Here is a 23,055-nt window from a genome sequence, read left to right as displayed (position 1 = left end):
AGAGTCTCAGGTCTTTTGATGGCTTTTAAAATATTTGTTGTTTCAGTTCATATATATTACAGGGCAGATCACATGGGTCTAAAAATGCTGTGAAGCTTCTGATGTGTTGTTTTGGGAATAGTTTTAACGCCAAGGTCATTTTTTTACAGTTTTTTTCGATTGCTAAACGACAGTGAGCACAACTGGAGCTACATGTGCAAAACTCTAACTACAGTCTGCACAGCAGCAGTTCATGTGGACCAAACTCTAGTTCGTTTTTCATTGCTTGAACACAGTTTTCAAAACTCTACACACTTATCCCATGACTTTAACCACAACCTGCACAACACTGTGGATTTACAGCACTTTGTTCAAATGCTAACACACTGCTGTCAAAACTGTGAACCACACATTCAAAACAGAATAGATTTCAGCCTTGTGCCTTTCAAACACTGCTGGTGGCAACTTCAGCTGAGACAGGAGAGATTTACATCCTTACAGTAAATGAGAACATTACAGGAATTTATTTTGTTTTGCAATTATAGAATATTTACACAGATATATATTACAGTAAGTTTGACTGTAAAATATATTTTTACTGTATTACTGTATATACTGTAATATACAACATAACCCAAAGGCTGGCAACCAACAGGAGGAAGAGGAAACATATTTTCAGATGCGCAGGAAAATGCTATTGTCGCAGATTTATGGTTTTGTACCTGCCTGCATATTCACCCTTCCTCAACCCAATAGAGGAGTTTTTCTCTGCCTGGAGGTGTAAAGTGTTTGGTCACCACCACCCACATGACCAAATGTCTCTTTTGGAAGCCATGCGTGCCGGATGTGAGGACACGAGTCCAGAGGACTACCAGGGATGGATAAGGCACTCCAGAAGGTTCTTCCCCAGGTGCATGGCAAGAGAGAACATTTGATGTGATGTTGATGAAAACCTGTGGCCTGATGCTAGAGATTAGCAGGATTAGCCCCTCAATTATTTGTTTGAATTACATGTACTTTTAGTTTCTACCTTTTTTTCCTCATTATACTGTAATTCTGTAAATTACTACAGACTATTGTGAAGCAAACTGCTAATTTTCATTTACCTTAAAGAATTGTTATGTTCTAAAAATTTACTGTAAATAAATCATGTGAAAGAATGTCACTCTTTTCTTTGAAGAAAATATTACTTTGTATGAAGTCACTGAAATTGTTCAAACTGTAAAGATGAAAACTTTGTATTTTCTGTATTGGTGTTTGATGCTTGTGTTTTTACTCTCAGTGTGTTCTGAGTGACAGTGTGTGTTATCTCAGTGAGGGTTGTGCATAGTGTTTGGCTGCACTGAGCCTGTTTTGAGCCATGTGTTAAGAGTTGTGTTGCTTGGAGTGAGTTTTGCAGGTGATGTGAACTGTTTAGCTTAGGTGACTGTTGGTAGTGCAGACTGTAGTTAGAGTTTTGCACATGTAGCTCCAGTTGTGCTCACTGTCGTTTAGCAATCGAAAAAAACTGTAAAATGACAGCTTGAAATATAGTTTTTTTCAATAGTAAAACTAATATAAATGACAGGCTGACAATTAAAAATACAGACTGACTAATGATTCAAATGTACGTATATATAACATGAATGTAATGTTTTTTTCAGAATGGCTTTACCCCACTGTACATGGCTGCACAGGAAAACCATTTGGATGTGGTGCGCTTCCTCTTGGAGAACAACTCCAGCCAGAGCATTGCTACAGAGGTGTGTGTGTGTGTGTGTGTGTGTGTGTGTGTGTGTGTGTGTGTGTGTGTGTGTGTGTGTGTGTGTGTGTGTGTGTGTGTGTGTGTGTGTGTGTGTGTGTGTGTGTGAGAGTAGTAAGTGCTTTCTACTTGCCTCAGTCCTCCTCCCCACATCTCTTTTTCTCATACACAGAATATATAGAGTATATATATATATATATATATATATATATATATATATATATATATAGAAAAATGCAATTAAATCAAGAATCTGCGATTTGGTAATTCTCTTGAACCTTTTTAACTGACAAATGTACAAAGAAAATATTTCCAATGTTTTCACTGACCAACTGAAAATGTATGGCCCATCATGAAAAGGAGAATCAGATAACGACGACCATTGACTGTTGAGCAGATGTCTTATATCAGGCGAGATTGGGTATAAATTCCACTTGCAAAACTTCAACAATTTTAATGTCCTCAAATCCCAAATTATTAAAAAGTGTAATTAAAAGGAAAGGTGATGTGACACAGTGGTAAATATGCCTCTGTCCCAACTTTTTTGGAGCTTTGTTGCAGCCATCAAAATAAAAAATATATATGTACATATTTACAACATACAGTTATTTTGGTCTGTGAAAACATTGGTAAACTTTTCTTTGTTCTTTTGCCAGTAAAAAAAACGGTTCAAGAGAATGAACAAATCCCATATGTGGCCCTGGACCACAAAACCAGTCACATGGGTAAATTTTTTTTAAATGAGATTTATCCTGATTTGTTAGGATAGGACAATATTTGGCCGAGATACACCTATTTGAACATCTGGAATCTGAGGGTGCAAAAAAATCTAAACATTGAGAAAATCGCCTTTAAAGTTGTCCATTTATGTTTTTTGCGATTGTGCTGCATTCACTCACAAAAATAAATGTTTTATATATTTACAGTTGGAAATTTACAAAATATCTTCATGGAACATGATCGTTACTTAATATCCTAATGTTTTTTAGCATAAAAGAAAAATCTATAAATCTATAAAATCTAATTTTGACCCATACAATGTATTGTTGGCTATTGCCACAAATATACTTGTGCGACTTGTAACTGGTTTTGTGATCCAGGGTCTCATATTGTAGATTTTTATTGCATTTTACTAAATGTCCCAACTTTTCTGAAAATGGGGTTTTATGTATATATATATAATGGTAAATGTTTTGGGGTCGGTAAGATTTGTTTCTTATGGTCACCAATGTTGCATTTATTAGATCATAAAATACAGTAAAAATAGTAATGTTGTGAAATATTATAGCAGTATAAAATAAATATATTACAATTTTAATTTATTCCTGTGATGGCTGAATTTTCAGCATCATTACTCCAGCAGTTTTCAGTCACATGATCCTTCAGAAATCATTCTTACAATATATGCTGATTTGATGCTCAAGAAACATTTATTATTACCAATGCTGAAAACAATTGCTCTGTTTGGAATTTTTGTGGAAACTGCAATATTTTTGCAACATTATAAATGTCTTTACTGTCACTTTTGATCAATTTAATGCATTCTTGATAAATAAAAGTATTCTTTGAATTTTTGTATATATTATGAAACAAATTGCAGTAACATATGTAAACTAAGGTATATGAATCGATAATCAGGCCTGTTTCTCTTCCTCTCTTTAGGATGGCTTTACACCGTTAGCCGTAGCCTTGCAGCAGGGTCATGATCAGGTGGTTTCTCTGTTGTTAGAGAATGACACGAAAGGTAAAGTCCGTCTGCCTGCGCTCCACATTGCAGCCCGCAAGGACGACACCAAATCTGCAGCTCTGCTTCTTCAGAATGACCACAACGCGGATGTTGAGTCCAAGGTCTGTCTGAAAGTCTGTCTGTCTATCACTTATTTTCTTAATCCCAAAGTTCTTACTGAAACCGCACCATCCTGGTCAAATATACACTCCTCTACCACCCACACACTCTCTTGTGCACACACTTTCCCACATCTTTTTTTCTCATATTTTTTTTATGTAATTAAGAGTACCTCACCATATACTCTATATGTTTTGCTTTTAAATGTGATTTAGGTGTTATTTTTTCCTTAAAAACACTCGTTAACACTTTATTTTGATAGTCAGCTTTAGACATTCTACTAAGTATAAGTAACTTTGCAACTACATTTCAACTTCCAGTCATTAGAGTATTAGTAGACTGTGTGCTTAATTCAATGCTTTATTGTGATGCTCCCCAACAGACTTTCTACTGACTATAAGTAACTTTGCAAGTAGATGCCAACTTATTCTACTTGCCTTAACCCTAACCTAACAGTCTACTAATACTCTAATGAAAGTTAGCTGACATGTAGTTCCATAGTTACTTATAGTTAGTGGACCATCGAAATAACGTGTAACTAAACACTCACCCACACTTAGTCCTGTCTTTAGATACATGTGACATGTCCTTCGTTTACCTGTCAGTGTTCACTAACTGCCCATTCTTTCCTTTCCTCACATCTCAACGTAGATGATGGTGAATAGAACAACAGAGGTATACCCATGATAAACATTAAGCTGTTGACCCCCACCTCCACCCCCTGCTTTGCCTAGAACACCCCCTAGTGTTGCCCCCACCCTTGTTGTACCATCTCTATTTTCGTATCATTTCCTGTTTTCTCTTCTCTTATTTGCTATGTGGGGATGGAGGAATGAGACCTTGCTTTGGGTGGAGGGCTGAAGCATGCTTTGATTTCTGCAGCTATGGGCCGTGGTTCCACATCTCAACATGCAGCTTTCTGATTGGTTAAAGGGTTTTATCAGTGGTTTTGTTTAGTTGCTGGTTATGATGTTGATAATGGTGAATATAAACGGTTGGTTCAAGTGTTTCAGTTTTTAGAGCCCTTTGATCTGAGATACTGCTGTTTGTAGAGAGATTTTCACTCGAGGTTAAGAACCCTCAACATTTGGAGTAAATAAAGCTCAAGATCTAGAGGCTGACATTTAAAGCAACCACAGTTCGTTTTTTTCCGTGCCATATTTAGGGGTGTGAAATGTAACGTCGATGTCCCTACAATAACTGTGTTAAACTCTTGGACGTATTTTAAAGCGTCTATGCCACAAACTTAACATGCTTCACATACTTTTGAAAATCCAGCGTTTAGTTGATCCTGATAAGCGCTCGTTGTCACAGTTGTAAACACGACGGCGTTCTACTTCCAAGAGGGGTTTTGGCATCACAACATCTTTGTTGCATTACCTAGTCCTAGATCAAACATGATCACTGCTTTTGCCTCATTTTTAGATCACATGATTTCAAAATTGGAGCTTTTCCGTGGGTTTAGTCACAAAAATAACTTTAAGCAGATGCACATTCATTTTATTAATTCTCTTTTAAAGGGGTCATGAACTGGCTTTTTACATTTTTTTTATAGTGTTGTCTGAGGTCAACTTATGACGTTCGCTTGGTTTTTACATTCAAAAACATAAATGAATAAGTAATAGGCTATTTTCTGCCTTGGTTTTGAGCCTAGCTTCTGAAACGCTCGTTTTTTATGGCCGTGCCGCATTGAAGACTTGGAAGTAAACGCCCACTGCTATGATTGGATAACAGTTTTGCATATTATAATGAGTTTCATATAGTGCACGAATCGGTGGGCGGGGCTAAACAGGCAGTGTTGAAGTAGCCGTTGGTCATCTTCTGCGGAGGCGGTGTTTGATACCCTTTGACGTCATAGATCCCCACTTTGAAAAACCTGTCGTTCGCAGTGCCTGGTGTCAATAAAAGCTTTTATTGAACTAACAAGGAAGTTTTCAGTTCTGAAACTTACAGGATATTCTTATAGTATGATGACCTCTTATATGTCAAAAGCTCAAGGAAAATTGTATTTCTCAGTTTATCACTCATCAAAGGAAACAGGCCAAAATATTGATATTGTCCTCCAAAATGTTGATTTTTGCCCAATAAAATATTTTTTCATGATTTATTTTTGGGGTCTGGATTTGGTTGCACTAACATTCTATTTATCTTTTCCAACCATCAATCTAATCATTTTAAAAGAGTATATATTGCAGGAATTCAAATTTGGCAAACCATTTCATGGGGTTTTCAAGGAGTATATTCAGCTTTTCATGTCTTAAAAGCAATTTTCAAATTTCAAATTCAAATTTCAAGCAATTAAAAACATTTTATATATTCTTATGACAAATAAGAATCATTGCAATACAGTATTTTGGACTGTGTGAAAAGGTTTATTAAAGTTTCTGAAAGTCCATCTGGCCTTTTGGAGATTCAAAGAGAAGTCATTAGAATGAGAGTATTACATGATGCAAAGGTCACTTCACTGGCACATCCTGCTACTGTAGAAGTGAGAAAACGGTACAATTTTAAGTTTGACCTTTTAAACTACTTTTATTACTAACTGGAAGAAGCATGTTGTTCCAACATTTTTCACTTGGTTTGGCTGTGAAAAAGGAACCCGGCTGGCCAGCTACAGAGATGAGACGGTCTGTTCGTTTAGTCCTCCTCCCTGGGGCTTGTGCATGGGCCTTTAGACAAAAACTCCCTCGGATTCACTTAAACAGCTGGAAATCTAGCTGTTTAGGATTGTTGCAATGTTGCAAAAAGAATCTGCACATGTGCATGGTCAAGTTTGCCCACACGGCAAGCAACAGCAGTTTGACTGTGTAGATTTATATTTCACAGTTTTGCATGATAGAGAGCATTGCCAAATTGCAAACTTACAAAAACATACTGAAGTCATATTCCTAATGTACTCATCTCAGTATAATTATCTACATAAACATTTAAAGGGTTTTCTGAGGGAATAGAAATTTGAATGCATTGGTCATGATGACTTAATGGTGATAATCTGAGAATAGGTGACAGTATGTGTTGTCTCTTGTCTCTGGTTTATTAGTGTGCGACTGGAAATGTTTAAACCCCTGCTGTTTTTCCATTTACGCCTGTGGCTAATAATTGCAATAATTCCCCTCAAAATGGGTGGAGCCCCGTTCCCTTGGAGATGAGAGAGCAAACAAAAGGGAAGGGCTATCCTGAGAACCACCTGCTTTGTGTCGGATTATTGGCTAATTGAGATGGAAATCTCCATGACTGGAAGACCTTTGCTGCAATGCAGCCTACAAGACACCTCCATCTCGCCTTGACAACTGTGTCTCATATTCAAAATGTTCTTATAGTCCAGAAATAGTTGACGTTTTGATATCTCTCTCAGATCCAGACACTCAGATCCAGTTTCTATTGAAGAATGTAGTGATTACAGTATAAATAGCTAAATCTGATCTTTAGCCTTTGTAATTTGACCACCGGTATATAATATCGTTTAATCATTAAAGAGAAGATGATAGTATTTTGTAGCAAGAGGATTTTGCATATACATTTTTCTGTAAAAATTTGACAAGTTGTCTTGAACACTCAATCGTTGCTTCCGAATATGCCTACTTCCATTCTATATAGTAGCTGAAAAACAGTATGTGAGCCGAGTAGTATACGTGCAAATTCATAGTATTCATAAAACAGTAAGCGAAAAGTACCTAGCTACCTACTACCTCTGGCGAGATTCTGAAGTGTGCATTTGATGGACACTTATACTATCCAATGTGGCCATAGGAGAGGATTTGTGACTGGCAGTGAAGCGACGCGACTGACGCTGGTAGGTCACATGATAATGACAACATGGCGGCTGTAGTACGTCCGCATTTCATTCATACTACAGAACTCGCAAAGTAAGTTTCAAACCAAATGTAGTTCCTACTATATAGTATGAGAATTCGGATGCAGCAACAGTCTTTTGATAATCCCAAACACAATGTAAATGACTAGACATTTGACAAAAGAAGTGCAGGTAATTTAATGGACTGAAAGGACAAATGGACAATTTTTTTAAACATTCTGTTCTTTGTCTTTTTTCTTTTCTTTTTTTTTTCTCCATCAGAGCGGTTTCACTCCTCTTCACATTGCTGCCCATTATGGAAACATCAATGTTGCAACACTACTGTTAAACAGAGGAGCAGCAGTGGACTTCATGGCAAGGGTAAGCTTTGGTGGACATTGATAGCAGATTACAGGGCAAAAGGTTCCCCATAGTCTGTTTAAATCTTCTAATCACCCAAATTATTTGCTGGGTTCAGTCCACACATTTATAATAGAATTTTCAGGTGCATTGATTTCCATTCCAAATGCAGCTAGACCTGGCTTCATTTTGACCGTGGAGATGCAGTTCCTCTGAGCACCAGACGGGGCAGTATTGCATTAATGTTGTATACAGAATTGTAACCAGACTGAAGCCTAAAATGCTCCATAAGTGCTTTGATAAATGAGCTAAATGATCTGCCTAAGGCTCTTTGTGTGCACACATGCTCACATGTATGTGTGTCTGTGTGTGTGTGAATCTGCCAAATGCCCTACCAACTGAAACCGTCATATGGCCGGCACAGTCCAAACAAGCGCATGCATGAATCTACTTCAGCCCGAGGGTTACACAGTCGCAATGCATCTCAAATACGGTTCAGGATATTGTGTATGCTTCCATAAAAAAATATTATTATCATTATTGTTATATTATTATTTCATACATAATTATGTAATTTAGATTCTCTGTGAAGTCTGATTGTGACTACATCTTTTGTACCCGCTGTGTATCTTACGATGTTTGTGTGGGCCGCATACAGAATGACATCACTCCACTGCATGTGGCGGCTAAGAGAGGAAATGGAAACATGGTGAAGTTGCTGTTGGACCGAGGATCAAAAATTGAAGCCAAGACCAAGGTAACACACACACACACACACACACACACACACACACACACACACACACACACACACACACACACACACACACACACACACACACAATGTTTTTGAAAAAAGTATTTTATGCTCGCCAAGGCTGCATTTATTTGATAAAAAAACAGCTAAAGCTGTAATATTGTGAAATATTATTAAAATTTAAAATAACTGTTTTCTATTTTAATATATTGAAAAATGACTTTTGTTATGCACAAATATGGCAATTGGCATCTACAGTCTATAAAATATGAAATCATTATAATCAAATATACTATTAGTCAAGGAATAACAAGAAGAAATGTCTTGCCTTCAGTATACTTTACCTTAAGGAAAATGTCAGACAGCTTCTTAGGACATTCCTACAGTTATATATAGAAAGTCATCCTTTGACCTTTTACCTCAGGGATGTCTCAGATGAGACCAAGTTTCAGAGAACATTATGCACCTTGTAAATATGTCAAGTTGTCAACAGTATGTTACTTATTAGCTTAGAATTCCTAAGGGCGCACAATTCAATGATTCAATTATATATATATATATATATATACACACACACACACACACACACACACACAAAAACACATAAGTAAAGTAAGACAGGCAGGCAAGATCCAATGAAGTGTAAAATGCAGTACATTAAAATGAATAGCTTTGCAAGAAATATCAAACTGGTCAGCATGTAGTGTCAGTGGAGCATCTGAAGGTGCTGAGGTTTGTCTGTGGTATCAGCTGTTCTTACCAGTATGATCTCAGAGGGTACAATCTAATCTTATGCAACATTTCATCTTTGATGTACATCCTGTACATGTATCTGTGTGTGCTTGTAGGATGGTTTAACCCCATTGCATTGCGGTGCACGAAGTGGACATGAACAGGTTGTTGAGATGCTGCTGGACAGGGGAGCTCCCATCTTGTCCAAGACGAAAGTAAGACATCTACTTTTTTTGACCCCATATATTATTTCTGCCCTTTTGTGTGTGAATGTGGATATGCAATGCAGGTGTAATTGCTGGTCTACCCATAATTTCTGGCCATGCCTAAGACTGCCCCCATGTGGCCAATATTTCAACAGAAGCAACAACATAGCCTATTTATCAGGCCCCCTCTCTCTCTCTTTGCTACCATTTCATCATAGATTGTGGATTTAGGTGCCAGAGCGGGAGGGGTTTCCTGTCATAATTGCAAGCCCCTCAAAATACCTTCACGTAAATGCATCAATTTCTTCACATAGTGCATGAGCTTTTTTAAACATTGGCCCTCTTTGCACAGTTGATATATTTTAAGGCTATCCTGCAGGTTTTGTGTACAGTCCGTATCAATATTTAGCTATGGTATAGAAGTAATCCAGTTAGTTTAGTGGAAACAGTTAAAGGTGCATTGTGTAATCTTTAGGAGGATCTGTTGACAGAAATGCAATAGAATGGGCCTTTTCCATCTACATACACCGCGGGTCCCCTTACATTTTCCGCCACCATGTTTCTACTGTAGTCCTTAACGGACAAACGCGTTTCGTCACTATGTTGTTCTTCGTGCAAAGAAACTAGATTAGGTCAGCGAATAAAACACTGACACAATGATGAACAAGTAACAATAATATTCGCAATAACAAATGGTTTTACTGAATAATTAAGTAAACATAATTTCTTAATTTATCTTTGTAAAGAAACCTCATTGCTTAACTGGCTACTCTCTGCTGTCTCAGACGGCGACTTATTTTCCTGTCGGCCACCGTAACTTCATTTGGTTGCAATTCGTAACCTCATCACTAGATGCTGCTAAAAATCACACACTGCACCTTTAAGGTGTGGTCACATTTACCATTGTTTTGGGAATTTTCGCAGGCAAATCTTTTTTTTTTTTTTTTTTAATTATCGCCAATGGCCGATAAGGTTTCCTTTTTGGAAAATCTTTGTGTTCATATTCACTGTGTACAGTATATAAATGTACCTTTACTGCCCTTTATTTGAGAAAATATTATTCCCATTGCACACAAAGGTACTGTACCAGCTTCCTTCCTTTGTAGTCATGTATTACAAATCTTTAAAAATTTTCATTTTAGTAAATATGATTTAAAATAAATGTAACTTTCATTGCAGCATGGGCTTATTTGTGCGGTGATGTGATATAATTTATATCGGCTGTTTATTGGCCGTCGGCCACCTTGCTCTAAGACATCGGCTTTTGCCATCCAAAAAAATCTGTATTGATCAACCACTATCCATTAATCTTGTTAAATGCTATTTTTTGGTTTACTATAGAACGGTCTGTCTCCTCTGCACATGGCGACCCAAGGGGATCACCTGAACTGTGTCCAACTGCTCCTCCAGCACAATGCCCCCGTGGATGATGTCACCAACGATTACCTGACGGCACTGCACGTGGCCGCTCACTGCGGACATTACAAAGTGGCAAAAGTCATCGTAGATAAGAAGGCCAACCCTAACGCTAAAGCCCTGGTGAGAGCAGAGAGAAAAAGAGAACCATACATAATCAAACTCAGAAAATACCTTCTCGCACTTTCCTTTCTCTCTCTGCATTTGGTTACAGGGTTAATTTTCCTCTGTTAACAGATGTATCTGTATGAACGCTGATCTCTCACTCCACTATACACAGTTGTGCGTGTTGCCATAGTCATACTGAGACATTCTGATGACAGTTTAAAAATAAACCTCAGAAATAACTTGATGTGAGGTTTAAAATAGATCAAATGAGCGAGATTACAAAGCTTTATTACTGAATGCCATGGGTTCATTCAAACGATGGGAGGTTTTTGTGAGTTCTCACTTTTGATAAAGGTGGGTGTGATGGTATCTCAGTCAAGCAGAGCATGTTTGTGTTCACATCAACAGAACGGTTTCACACCTCTTCATATTGCCTGTAAGAAGAACAGAGTAAAGGTGATGGAACTGCTGCTGAAACATGGAGCATCAATGCAGGCCGTCACTGAGGTACGAGAGAGATACTGTATGATGATTGAACTTTCATCAAAAACATATGCCATATGATACAGTGCCATAAACGCACTAGAAATGTATTGTCTAGTTTTGAATTGAGTTTAATGTTCATAGTTTTAGATATGTTTCTAAAATGTAATAGCACAAGCAGTATTATAGTAATGTTTTCATGAAGTTTTCAGATTTTTTATTTTTATTGTTTGCAGTCGGGGTTGACGCCTATCCACGTTGCTGCGTTTATGGGTCATGAGAACATAGTGAAACAGCTCACACATCACGGAGCCTCACCCAACACCACCAACGTGGTACGTTTCCTCTTTTAGTATAGAGTCATTCACAGGTGATTTTTTAAAATATGTATTTCTACCATTTTAAACATTCTATCATACACACAACTTTATGTTATATTGTATTATTATGTTACATGCATATTGCATTTTGGCATCTCAATCTAATTAATACAAAAAAAATATTTAATAAAAAATGTATATAATAATTTATGTGATGGGGTGGACATGTTATATTTGATTAATCTTGTCAAGCATGAAAAATGAGACCAACCTTTGAACTTGGCTTAGCGAAGACTCGTATGATTTCACTTCCTCTTTTCTGGTTTGAGGTTGATATTTTTAGATTTAAAAAAAAATATGTGTGTGTGTGTGTTTTATCTGAATGAGAAGACCAATACAAAAGATGTAATCATGGAAAAGTTTTGGTTGATAGCAATTATTTTTTAAATATATATTTTAGTAGAATCATTTTTATAATTGGCTATACTGGCATACTGAATAATAAAATTCATATACTCCTTTGAATTTGTTTGCATTAAAAGTACTCCATAACATGAATCATGTTGTTATATAATAAGTTTAACTCACTTGCCAATCACATGCACTTCATCAAATGTTCTGGACACAAATGTTGTATTGTAGAGAGGTGAAACAGCACTGCACATGGCAGCAAGGGCCGGCCAGGCTGATGTTGTCAGATACCTCCTACAGAATGGTGCTAAAGTGGACATCAAAGCCAAGGTGAGAAACGCACACACACAAGCTCAAATTTGAATACACCTCTGTCCACATACATGATTAGAACATGACAGATGATAAATGTGCTTTGCAGTTTTGCCTCTCATCTCATCTCTCTCTCCCACTCTATTTCCATAACGACAATTTCTAGGATGACCAAACAGCCCTGCATATAGCCAGCCGTCTGGGAAAGTTGGATATTGTGCAGCAGTTGCTTCAGAAGGGGGCACTTCCCAATGCTGCCACCACCTCCGGCTACACCCCTCTCCACCTCGCCGCCCGCGAGGGCCATCAGGAGATAGCAGCTCTCTTGCTGGAGCAGGGAACCTCCCTCTCTGCAGCAACTAAGGTGTGTGTGTGTGTGTGTGTTTGTGTTTGTGCTGTATGCCCACACACAGTGGGGTTCAATCATCTGAGACTTATCAGATGATTCAAGCTGACTCTGTCATGAGAATCCTTTTCACTGTTTTTTGTTCTCTTTCCTTCTTCCGTGCCCATATATACATCCACAGAAAGGATTCACTCCCCTGCATGTGGCTGCAAAGTATGGGCAGTTGGAAGTTGCCAATCTTCTACTGCAGAAGAAAGCTGCACCGGATGCAGCAGGCAAGGTTGGTGAACATATACATTATTGCACATTTGTATAATGATGCAACATTTATATGAGTCGCCTTGTGCATTTCATAATACAGCTTGGTCTTACCCCAAATGTGCACTTGATGTGGACTTCACTTGGGCTTGGCAAAGTCCATGAAAGCCCAGAATTTAGGCATTGGTCAAATATAATATAATATTAATAATAATATTAATATAATTAAATATTTACATTTGAAATGTTTCTTGCAAAAAAAACAATGGTCAGAATACTTGGCTACTTCTGAATGGCCTTCGATGGAGAAACCTGCTTTTTGTAGCCAGATGGTGTAGTTACAACATCTACCAGCAGGGGCTAACTGGGCCACAGTAACCAGCCAAACCATGATGCCTTAAACCACAAGGACTGAGGGCGTCATTTGGGACAGGACCTTAATTTGTCTTGTCTGTTCATCTGTTTCAACCTTCCTCCAAATGGTTCCTCTTATTATTCTTGAACTACAAAGTATAGCTTTATTGAGAGACTCATAGAGCTGACGAGTCATTATGTCAGCTGTGCTGCCATGAAGGTCTGGTTTCCTTAACAAAGATTAAGCTTTTTAATACGTACAACAATACTACAGATATACAAAAATATCACATAGAAGCTTAAACTGTGTTACCCATCCTGTGGAAGTTTTTTTCTACTTCATATTATGTGTGAGCTCATTGCTGCTTGCTTAATATGGAGGCCCAAACCTGCAGAAATGATAAATAGATAAGTAATAATATAATAATGCAATAATTGGAAAATAAATAAATGAAAAATGACTTGATTAAACAAATATCCTTTTGAATTAAATGTAATCCTGAATTAATTTTTTTATTACTTTTTTCACTGAGAAGATCTTGCCAATCCAGGGCCGCATTTTCCCCAAGCATCGCAAACCTAGGTTTAAATAAACCCAGTAAACCTAGTCAAGATTTCCTCTGTGATTACACACACACAAAAAAAAAAAACTAGAAACCAGCTGGGTGTCTAGGTGTCATCAACCTAAAATCTGCCGACTTGATGACAATGCTGTAAGGAAGGATCACATTAGTTGCTGGCTTCAGCTTCGTGTTTCTATTTCTGGAAAACCGTGGTCACTACAAAATAATTAGACATAATGCAAACTGGATCTTCTAGCGCTTCTATACGTGAGCTCTCAACCAATGGTGCACTGGAGCTACGCAAGGACAGCTTCCCTCATTTACATGTTGCGCACCGATAAATAAATATATGTATAAATATAAATACTTGTGGGAATAAATAAATATAAAAAATAAAATAATGCATAAATAAATGAAATAATAAATAAAGAAAAAAGTAATACAAAAATAAATTCACGATTAAATTAAAAAATAATCATAGTTGTCTTTTTAAGTCATTTATTATTTTATTTATTTTAATGCTGTTATTTTTAGGCATGTTATATATTATGCATGTTATATATTATACATGTTATATATTTATTTATTCTTAATTTTGAATAAATTCAAAGGTTTGGTCCTCCATAATCTTAATGTGGTTTGCTGGGATTTCTTCCCTCTTAACTTTAACATTGTGTGTGTGTGTGTGTGTGTGTGTGTGTGTGTGTGTGTGTGTGTGTGTGTGTGTGTGTGTGTGTGTGTGTGTGTGTGTGTGTGTGTGTGTGTGTGTGTGTGTGTGTGTGTGTGTGTGTGTGTGTGTGTGTGTGTGTGTGTGTGTGTGTGTGTGTGTGTGTGTGTGTGTGTACCCATGTACTGTATGTGCTGGCATGCATGCGTCCTATGTTTGTTTGTATGTATGTGTGTTGCATGCTGGCGTGGGTGCTTGTGGTCGTGCTGGGGACTGTGTGTATATTGTAGACTGGGTTAACACCGCTGCATGTGGCTGCTCACTATGATAATCAGAGAGTGGCTCTGTTACTGCTGGACCAGGGAGCATCTCCTCACTCTGCAGCGAAGGTACGAGATTGGGTTGCTGGATTAACACTTCCATGCTGTTTACCATTGAAAAGCTATTACATATAGCTATTAAGCTATACATAACAAATCACATCTGAAGATCTGTTACTACGTGCTGTTTGTGACTTTGTTGCCATGTTCAAATCATATTTGTAGAGGATGTCATGAAGTCTGAAAAGTTTATTGAATAGCATAAAATCTGATTAAGTTTAAGCAAAATAAACTAAACTCAGTCAAACTGCATGGAAGAGTTGTTAAACAGGCCATATTCTCACATTGAGCTCTGCAGAAATTTTCTTTCTCATTATTTTTATTTTGTGTTCCAGTAAAACAGTAATACAGGATTTATTTATTTTTAGTAAAAGATTGTGTAAGATATAAAGGTTTGTTGTCAACTAATATGTCTTGAATTAATTAATTAATTAATTCAAATCAAAATTTTGTTTGTTCGGGGTGCCTAAAGGGGCTAGGCGATTGGGAAAAAACGAGATGGGAGGGAAAAATATGCTTTTGTTTTCATTTTTTAACACATTTTCTCAGAGGAACACAAAACTTTTGGGATTATGCGCAAAGATTCTCAGGGGAACAAAACTTTTGTGAGTGAATACTGAATACAAAGTTTCTCAGGTGAATGCAAAAGTTTTGCAAGGAAACATAAAAGCATTGAAATATAACTTTTCCTCCTACATATCTCATATTTTTTTCCCATGGCCTTGTCCCTTTTGATTTATACTCGAGGAGGAAAAAAATATCATGTAAACTGATCCAGTTTTTAGCATTTATATATATTTTTATGAAAAACAAGACAAAAATGTGGATTAACTATATGATTTTTGCAGTTCTAAATTTCATGGCTTGCTTTTTCCCAGAGTTGATGTACCTTGAGTGATGTTCATGTAATATCCATGATAACAGGTTGGGAATTTGGAGGGGGGTGAAGTGCTTGGTTACTTCTTTCAGTCTTCTTGCAGTCTCTGCTTGGTTTGTGTAATCAAGAAAAGTACTAAAAACTAAAAAAATACTACAGTAAAAAAAATTACTGAATCTTCGCATCTTGCTTCTCTCTCATTCTCTCTAGAATGGCTACACACCTCTCCACATTGCAGCTAAGAAGAATCAATTGGATATTGGGACAACGTTGCTGGAATATGGGGCGGAGTGTAACACAGTGACCCGGCAGGGCATCAGCCCCCTCCACCTGGCAGCACAGGAGGGCAGTGTGGACATTGTCTCCCTGCTGCTCACCAAACATGCAAATGTTAATATGGGCAATAAGGTAAACATACGTACACTCGCATATACACATACAGAGCACAATATTGGAGATTAAAAGTAGTTTGACTCACTGTGTGTGTTTGTAAAACAGAACGGTCTCACGCCGTTGCACATGGCTGCACAGGATGACAGGCCAGGCGTTGCTGAAGTGCTGTTGAACCATGGAGCAGAAATTGATGGCCAAACTAAGGTCAGGGGTCAGATCTTGTGGCGTTTCCATAATTACATAACCAGCACAAGCAGACTGATTCATTCAGAGGTTCATTGTCAACTGCTTTCTGTATCAGTGTCTGATATTCACTTGTCCTTCTTATTCTCCTAATAGAGTGGTTACACTCCGTTGCATGTGGCGTGTCACTATGGCAATTTGAAGATGGCTAACTTCCTGTTAGAGAATCAGGCCAGGCCTAATGCCAAAACAAAAGTGAGTCGGTTTGTAGCTTGTCAAAAGATTAACCATCTTGTTTTGCATGTAAACTGACTCTCGCTGTCGTTCTGTGCATAGAACGGTTACACACCTCTTCACCAGGCAGCACAGCAAGGCCACACCCACATCATTAATATGCTGCTTCAATTTGGAGCTTCGGCCAATGAGCTCACACTGGTGAGTACTGAGGCATTTAAAAAAAAAATCATACTTTATTCAGCAAGAATTAATTAAATTGATCAAAAGTGACATTAAAGACTTTTACATTGGTTAAAAAAACTATTTTAAATAAATGCTGTTCTTTTGAACTTTCTATTCTTCAAATAATCCTGAAAAAATGCATTGCGGTTTACACAAAAATATCAAAGTAAGCATGAAATCAAAATGGACAATTCATGTGCCCTCTAATCTTAAATTAAAATAACTCTCCAAAACACTCCAGTAACTCTAAAGTAACGCACCAAGTTAGCATATTATAACATATTCAATTAAAAAAACATTTATTTCAACTGTAATAATACTTCACACTATTACTGTTTTTACTGTATTTTTGATCAAATAAATGCAGCCCTGGTGAGACTTCTTTCAAAAACAAACAAAACATCTTACAGAGTAGTGTACCTTTCACTTCTCTCTCCTTTACTCACATTTAGCACGTTACATATTATGATAGTACATATGAAACGCCTCATTTACAGATAATATAGTGTACAGTGATGGTTTGTGTGTGTGGCAGAATGGGAACACGGCTCTCTCCATTGCTCGGCGACTTGGGTACATCTCCGTAGTGGACACACTGAGAGGAGTTACGGATGAAAACCTCACTGCCACGGTAACATACTCACTATCTGTCTCCTGACCACCCCTTCCACTTCCCTCAACATCCTCTACTGCAGCAACAATGTCCACAATAAACGTAGAATACTCTGCAATTGGTCTTTTATGCAATTCGCTTTTGCATTCTGTCATATGCACACCAACCAACTGCATCATGCAAATCACTTTTGAGCATAGTTTCTGAGTAATTTAATTTAATTTTTTACATTATTTCATTACTTCAGTCCATGTTTTTTTTATTTTTTATTACACTTCAATCAGAGTATTGGATATACTATATTTAATTATTTTTCAATCTATACTGGATATTTAATCATTCTGGCTCATTTCTTCTATTTTTACATTTAGATAACCTTTGCTGAAAATTGTAATTTTTTTTTTTTTTAAATAATCATACTGTTATATTTTTAATTTAATCTGAAATGTATTGGTTATCGGCCATAACATGTAAATATATATATATTTTTTACATTGATAGTTTGTCAGTGATTTTTTCAAAAGTTAGCATATTATGTCATATTACCAATATAATTTGCTACTTTATGCTATTTATTCTTATGGAAGTACCTCTAACTTTTGTTGTATTTTGCATGTTTTTGCCCAGCCTGTAACTGAGAAACACAAGATCAATGTCCCGGAGACCATGAATGAGTTCCTTGACATGTCTGATGATGAAGGTACAGCTGAACTAGTACTGATCCACACACACACACACACACACACACACACACACACACACACACACACACACACACACACACACACACACACACACACACACACACACACACACACACACACACACACACACACACACACACACACACACACACACACACACACACACACACACACACACACACACACACACACACACACACACACACACACACACACACTCGTTTACTTAGCTATCTAAATGGGGACATTCCATAGACGTAATGTTTTTAATACTTTACACACATATTCTATCCCCTTTCACTAACCCTACCGATCACACAAAACTTTCTGCATTTTTATATAAAAAATATATATATATACTTGAATTACTTTTTTGGAGGTTTTTTGTCAGGTTTTGGTCACTTCTGTGTACAAATTTGTCTCCAAAATATAGTTAATATAGTAGACACACACACACACACACACACTCTCTCTTTCTTTGTGAACTATATAGGTTTATAATGCTGAAAGAGCTCTTTACTCCGCTGTGACCATATGCACACTTAAGTCAGTGAGGCAGATGTTGAAATATCATTTAAACTAGTATTGCATCCAGTGGTATATTCAAATTGAGTTATTTTCGACAGTTTCCCCTCTAGCTTGCACCACGATTACTGGGCTAACACTATATGCCTTCATTATGTGTGTGTGTGTGTGTGTGTGTGTGTGTGTGTGTGTGTGTGTGTGTGTGTGTGTGTGTGTGTGTGTGTGTGTGTGTGTGTGTGTGTGTGTGTGTGCGTGTGTGCGTGCGTGTGTGTGTGTGTGTTTAACCTATTGCTGTGTACTGTATGTTTGACAGCTGTGAAAGATCATGAAGCCCAGACTGATGGGGAAGAAGGTACACGCTTTCGCAGTTCTGTTTTTTCTCCCTTTTTTAATCATCCCTCGCTTCACGCACACACTCGCTCGGCTTTGATGCGTTCCTCTCGTCTGGCTTTGCAGTGCACTGTGTCTGTATGAACATAACCACGAGTGTGATTCCTGTGAATGCTAACTTTACACACAGTTTTTTTCCCCCTTCATGACTTTAAACACAGTTGCAAATGCTCACACATAGAAACACATTAACATGCCCACACAAGCCTGTATGTGACTCATACAGTTGCCTGGGATACAGTGAAGCTGACGTGCAGTGGATCAGGAGGAGAAGAAAACACTCCACGTGTTGACTATGATGCCAAACTCTCTCTCTTGTCTCCTGGTGCAACGCTGAAATATTCATGAGCATAATGTCCCTCTCTGCACCCCTTTCCATGGTTACACAGAGAGATAAGGGTGTACGGTTACCATGTGTGTCAGCAGATACACTTAGAATCCCGCAGGTGACACTGACTTGGCCCACAGGTGTCACCCCTCTACCTGAGAGAGAGAGAGAGAGACCATCTTAGAATATAATAATAAAGCAGTAAAATGCAGAAGTCTAGTGTTGAAACTGCTGTCTGAGCAGTATGTGCATTAGTGCATGTGTGTGCGTGTGTTAGCAGCAGACGCCTATAAAATATCGATAGGTTATCCTGTTAGTTGTCTGTGTATTGAGCGGTGCAGGCAGGCCTCATGTCTGTCAGAAGCAATGACCACTCCACTTTTGATCTCCAATCTGCTTTTGTAACACACTCCTGTTTGTTGTCATATTATGGTGAAGACCGACTAATGTCTATTGTTTTTATTTTATGCTAATTACCTAATAACCTTCCTTACAGAAACCTTTTTGCATTTCTAGATTTAATTAAGATGATTACATTTACTTTTTAACCAGTTATTTTGGTATTATTTAAATGCTACTATAGTTTTTATTAATATTTTGAATTAGCCTTTATTTTTGTTTTCAAAAAGTTAATTTGTAATCAATTTGTTATGTCCTTTTTATTAGTTTTTTTTTATTTTTTTTGTTTTTTTTAGACAATTTTAGTGCTTTAAGTCAAGGCAACATTTCTAATTTTGTAGTTACATTTTTCAACCAATGAATTTCCATGACTTTTACAGTTCATGACTGTAGAGGGTAATTTAAAATAGTTTTATTTTATAGAGATCATTTTCTATTTTTTTTTTAATTATCAAATTAATAAAACCACTTTTTGTCATACAATAAAATCGTAATTGTTATTTTCAAAAACTTAGTTTTTTGAATAACATTTTTTTCTATATTTTATTGCCATAAATATAAAATTTATAATGACTATAAAAATAATTTTTCATTTAATGTTTTTTATTTATTTATTATGTTTTAAAATTGTATTTACATGAGTGTCCAGGCCTAGGAATCACACCTTTTGAATTCCCTGATATTTTCCAGGGCTGTGTGAAGCATGTATTTATTAATCCCTTCATTAAAAAAACAACAACAACATTTTATCACAGTGTAGGTCAGTTTAATTGTCATTATGGGGACATTTCATGTATTTAAGCAAAGTCTGTTCCCTCCCACACACAACAAAGAGCACAGTGCCAAATACAGCAAAATACACACAAAATGAGATTGTGTGTGTATAACTGTACAGTATAAACTTGAGAGAAGAGTGAACTTCCTTACAGTTATGTAATGTCCTTTATCACTTTGTAACGAGTAGAATGTTCTACAGTGACCCTGAAGTGCAGTGCCTGAAGAGACCTGACATTAGCTGATAAAACTTTACAACACAGACTTGTATTAGCATTTCAACTCCTGTATTAACGTTTAAACAGATTTCAGAAATATTTCAGTTTTTATTTTTTTTAAATTATTTTTATATTTTTAAACAGTTTTTAATAGTTGGAGTATTGGTTACTAATAACAGATATTTACCTTTGTAAGATTCTGAAGCCCCCAAATATTGAGATGTGAGCATCTCAAACAGCGAGGACCATTTCAGATATCCAAAAGGTAGTTTTCAACATTCTGTATTTGTGAGGATTATTATTTTATTTTATATTTGACGCCTTTAGAAGTAGCCAAACCTGCACACACACATTAGAGAGGCGCTTGCACTGTCTGTCTCCCTTCATTCTCCTGAGAGAACTATGTTGACAGTACTTGGTGTCTTGTTACCACCTTGCACTTGCTGCTAGACCTGCAAAATCTTCAGCAGCACATACACACACACCGGACCTGCTCCTGCGCGCGAGCGATCAGTGTGTGTGTGTGTGTGTGTGTGTGTGTGTGTGTGCGTGCGTGCGTGTGTGCTTTGCGCTCACGCGGGAGGCTGGAAAAAGAGCAGAGCTCCCCTGACATGTGAGAGTGCAGCTTTGGTAGATCCTCCTTCACTTGACCCAGGCTGCCTTGTGATTTAACTTTTACCGGGCGAATGAACGGATGTAAATCTCGCACATCCAGCCACGAGAGTTCTGGTCGACTCGGGGCGACCGACTCTCACATGATCAACCGGAATAGACCAACCTCACCATCAGTTATTTTCTCAGAGGATACAGACTTCATTGAGAACTTAACGAAATATCGGGGGAATACACTAATACCGGATATATCAGTGTCGGAGTGGGATATGGCAGCGCTTTTATGTGAGTGGTTGTGTCAGAATACTGCGGTGTTTTGGGGCTCTGCTGCATACTGTGTTCACCGGCTGGACACTGCTTGGATAGGTTATTCAGATGTAACGTTAACGTTACACTTTTAAAACTCAGAATGACGTCAAATGCCGTGTCTTCTATTTCTAGACAGGGTCATCTATTAGTCTTTGTCATGAGTGTTCGTTGTCATTAAGTCGTTAATTCGGTACCGGAGTAGAAAGGTATTAGCGAGCCGGTTAGGGCAACGGAGGAGTTCTGAAGCGGGAGGGGAGGGGCTGCAGCACGCAGAGAGAGAGAGGACAAGCAAAAGTCGCGTTTATGAGAGATACGAAAAATATGTTGGCTGTGGTGTGGCTCAAAACCTTGAGAACATTGGCTACCTAGATCGTCATTTTGTGCATCATAAGCGACCCAATTTTGTAAAATAACGACACCCTGAAAACCATGAGAGCTATCTGGATTGAATGTTATGATGACAATCGTCTAGCAGCTAACGAGGTTTTGAGACGCAGCCGTTGCTTGTTTTGTCGTTGGCATAGTGACTATTTGTTTGTTTTTTGCAAGTGGTTTATTATATAACAGCTTTGTTAATTTCGACGGTTACAAAAACTGTTACAATTGAATCTGTTATTAAATTATACAAACTAGCAAGCGTAAACTGTTTTGTGTAAGTATGTCGTCAAGCTGCTGACTATCTCAAAAGTAGCCAAAGCCCACTTAAAACTTGTCAACAGAACAGCAAACCATTTTTGGTGGGTTAAAAAGTTTTTATTTTTAACCCCCATTAGACAATACAAGCAAATACGGACTATCACAAATCATATAACGTTAATGTAAAACTAAACTATTAAACTTAATTTGATCTATAAGTTACTTTTTTTATTGTCATACAAAACCCTGATTTACCCTGGACCACAAAACCAGTCACATGGGTCAATTTTTTAAAATTGAGATGTATACACCAGCTGAAAGCTGAATAAATACGCTTTCTATTGATGTATGGTTTGTTAGGATAGGACAATATTTGATACAACTATTTGAAAATCTGGAAACTAAGGGTGCAAAAACATCGAAACGTTGAGAAAATCGCCTTTAAAGTTGTTCATTTATGTTCGCGATTGTGCTGCATTCACTCACAAAAATAAATGTTTTATTTACTGTAGGAAATTTACTAAATATTTTCATGGAACATGATCTTTACTTAATAAGCCTAATGATTTTTGGCATAAAAGAAAAATCTATAATTTTGACCCA

The 23,055-nt window shown here is 37.3% G+C and overlaps 1 protein-coding gene across 1 annotated transcript in view; it reads left to right on the top strand.

The window, feature by feature from the left end:
• Nucleotides 1-23,055, top strand: part of ank3a (ankyrin 3a) — a 121,416-nt gene that overhangs the window by 46,988 nt on the left and 51,373 nt on the right. The window contains exons 5-24 of the mRNA XM_079632699.1: nt 1,623-1,721; nt 3,383-3,568; nt 4,218-4,241; nt 7,642-7,740; nt 8,378-8,476; nt 9,325-9,423; nt 10,756-10,953; nt 11,347-11,445; nt 11,658-11,756; nt 12,384-12,482; nt 12,631-12,828; nt 12,992-13,090; nt 14,943-15,041; nt 16,120-16,317; nt 16,408-16,506; nt 16,642-16,740; nt 16,822-16,920; nt 17,480-17,575; nt 18,185-18,257; nt 19,100-19,138. Of these exons, the coding sequence (XP_079488825.1) occupies nt 1,623-1,721; nt 3,383-3,568; nt 4,218-4,241; nt 7,642-7,740; nt 8,378-8,476; nt 9,325-9,423; nt 10,756-10,953; nt 11,347-11,445; nt 11,658-11,756; nt 12,384-12,482; nt 12,631-12,828; nt 12,992-13,090; nt 14,943-15,041; nt 16,120-16,317; nt 16,408-16,506; nt 16,642-16,740; nt 16,822-16,920; nt 17,480-17,575; nt 18,185-18,257; nt 19,100-19,138 (2,200 nt within the window). The remainder of the gene's footprint in view (nt 1-1,622; nt 1,722-3,382; nt 3,569-4,217; nt 4,242-7,641; nt 7,741-8,377; nt 8,477-9,324; nt 9,424-10,755; nt 10,954-11,346; nt 11,446-11,657; nt 11,757-12,383; nt 12,483-12,630; nt 12,829-12,991; nt 13,091-14,942; nt 15,042-16,119; nt 16,318-16,407; nt 16,507-16,641; nt 16,741-16,821; nt 16,921-17,479; nt 17,576-18,184; nt 18,258-19,099; nt 19,139-23,055) is intronic.

Source organism: Phoxinus phoxinus, assembly GCF_949152265.1.
Source record: "Phoxinus phoxinus genome assembly, chromosome: 13".
Classification (NCBI taxonomy): Eukaryota; Metazoa; Chordata; class Actinopteri; order Cypriniformes; family Leuciscidae; genus Phoxinus; species Phoxinus phoxinus.
This window is presented reverse-complemented; position numbering and strand designations above follow the sequence as displayed.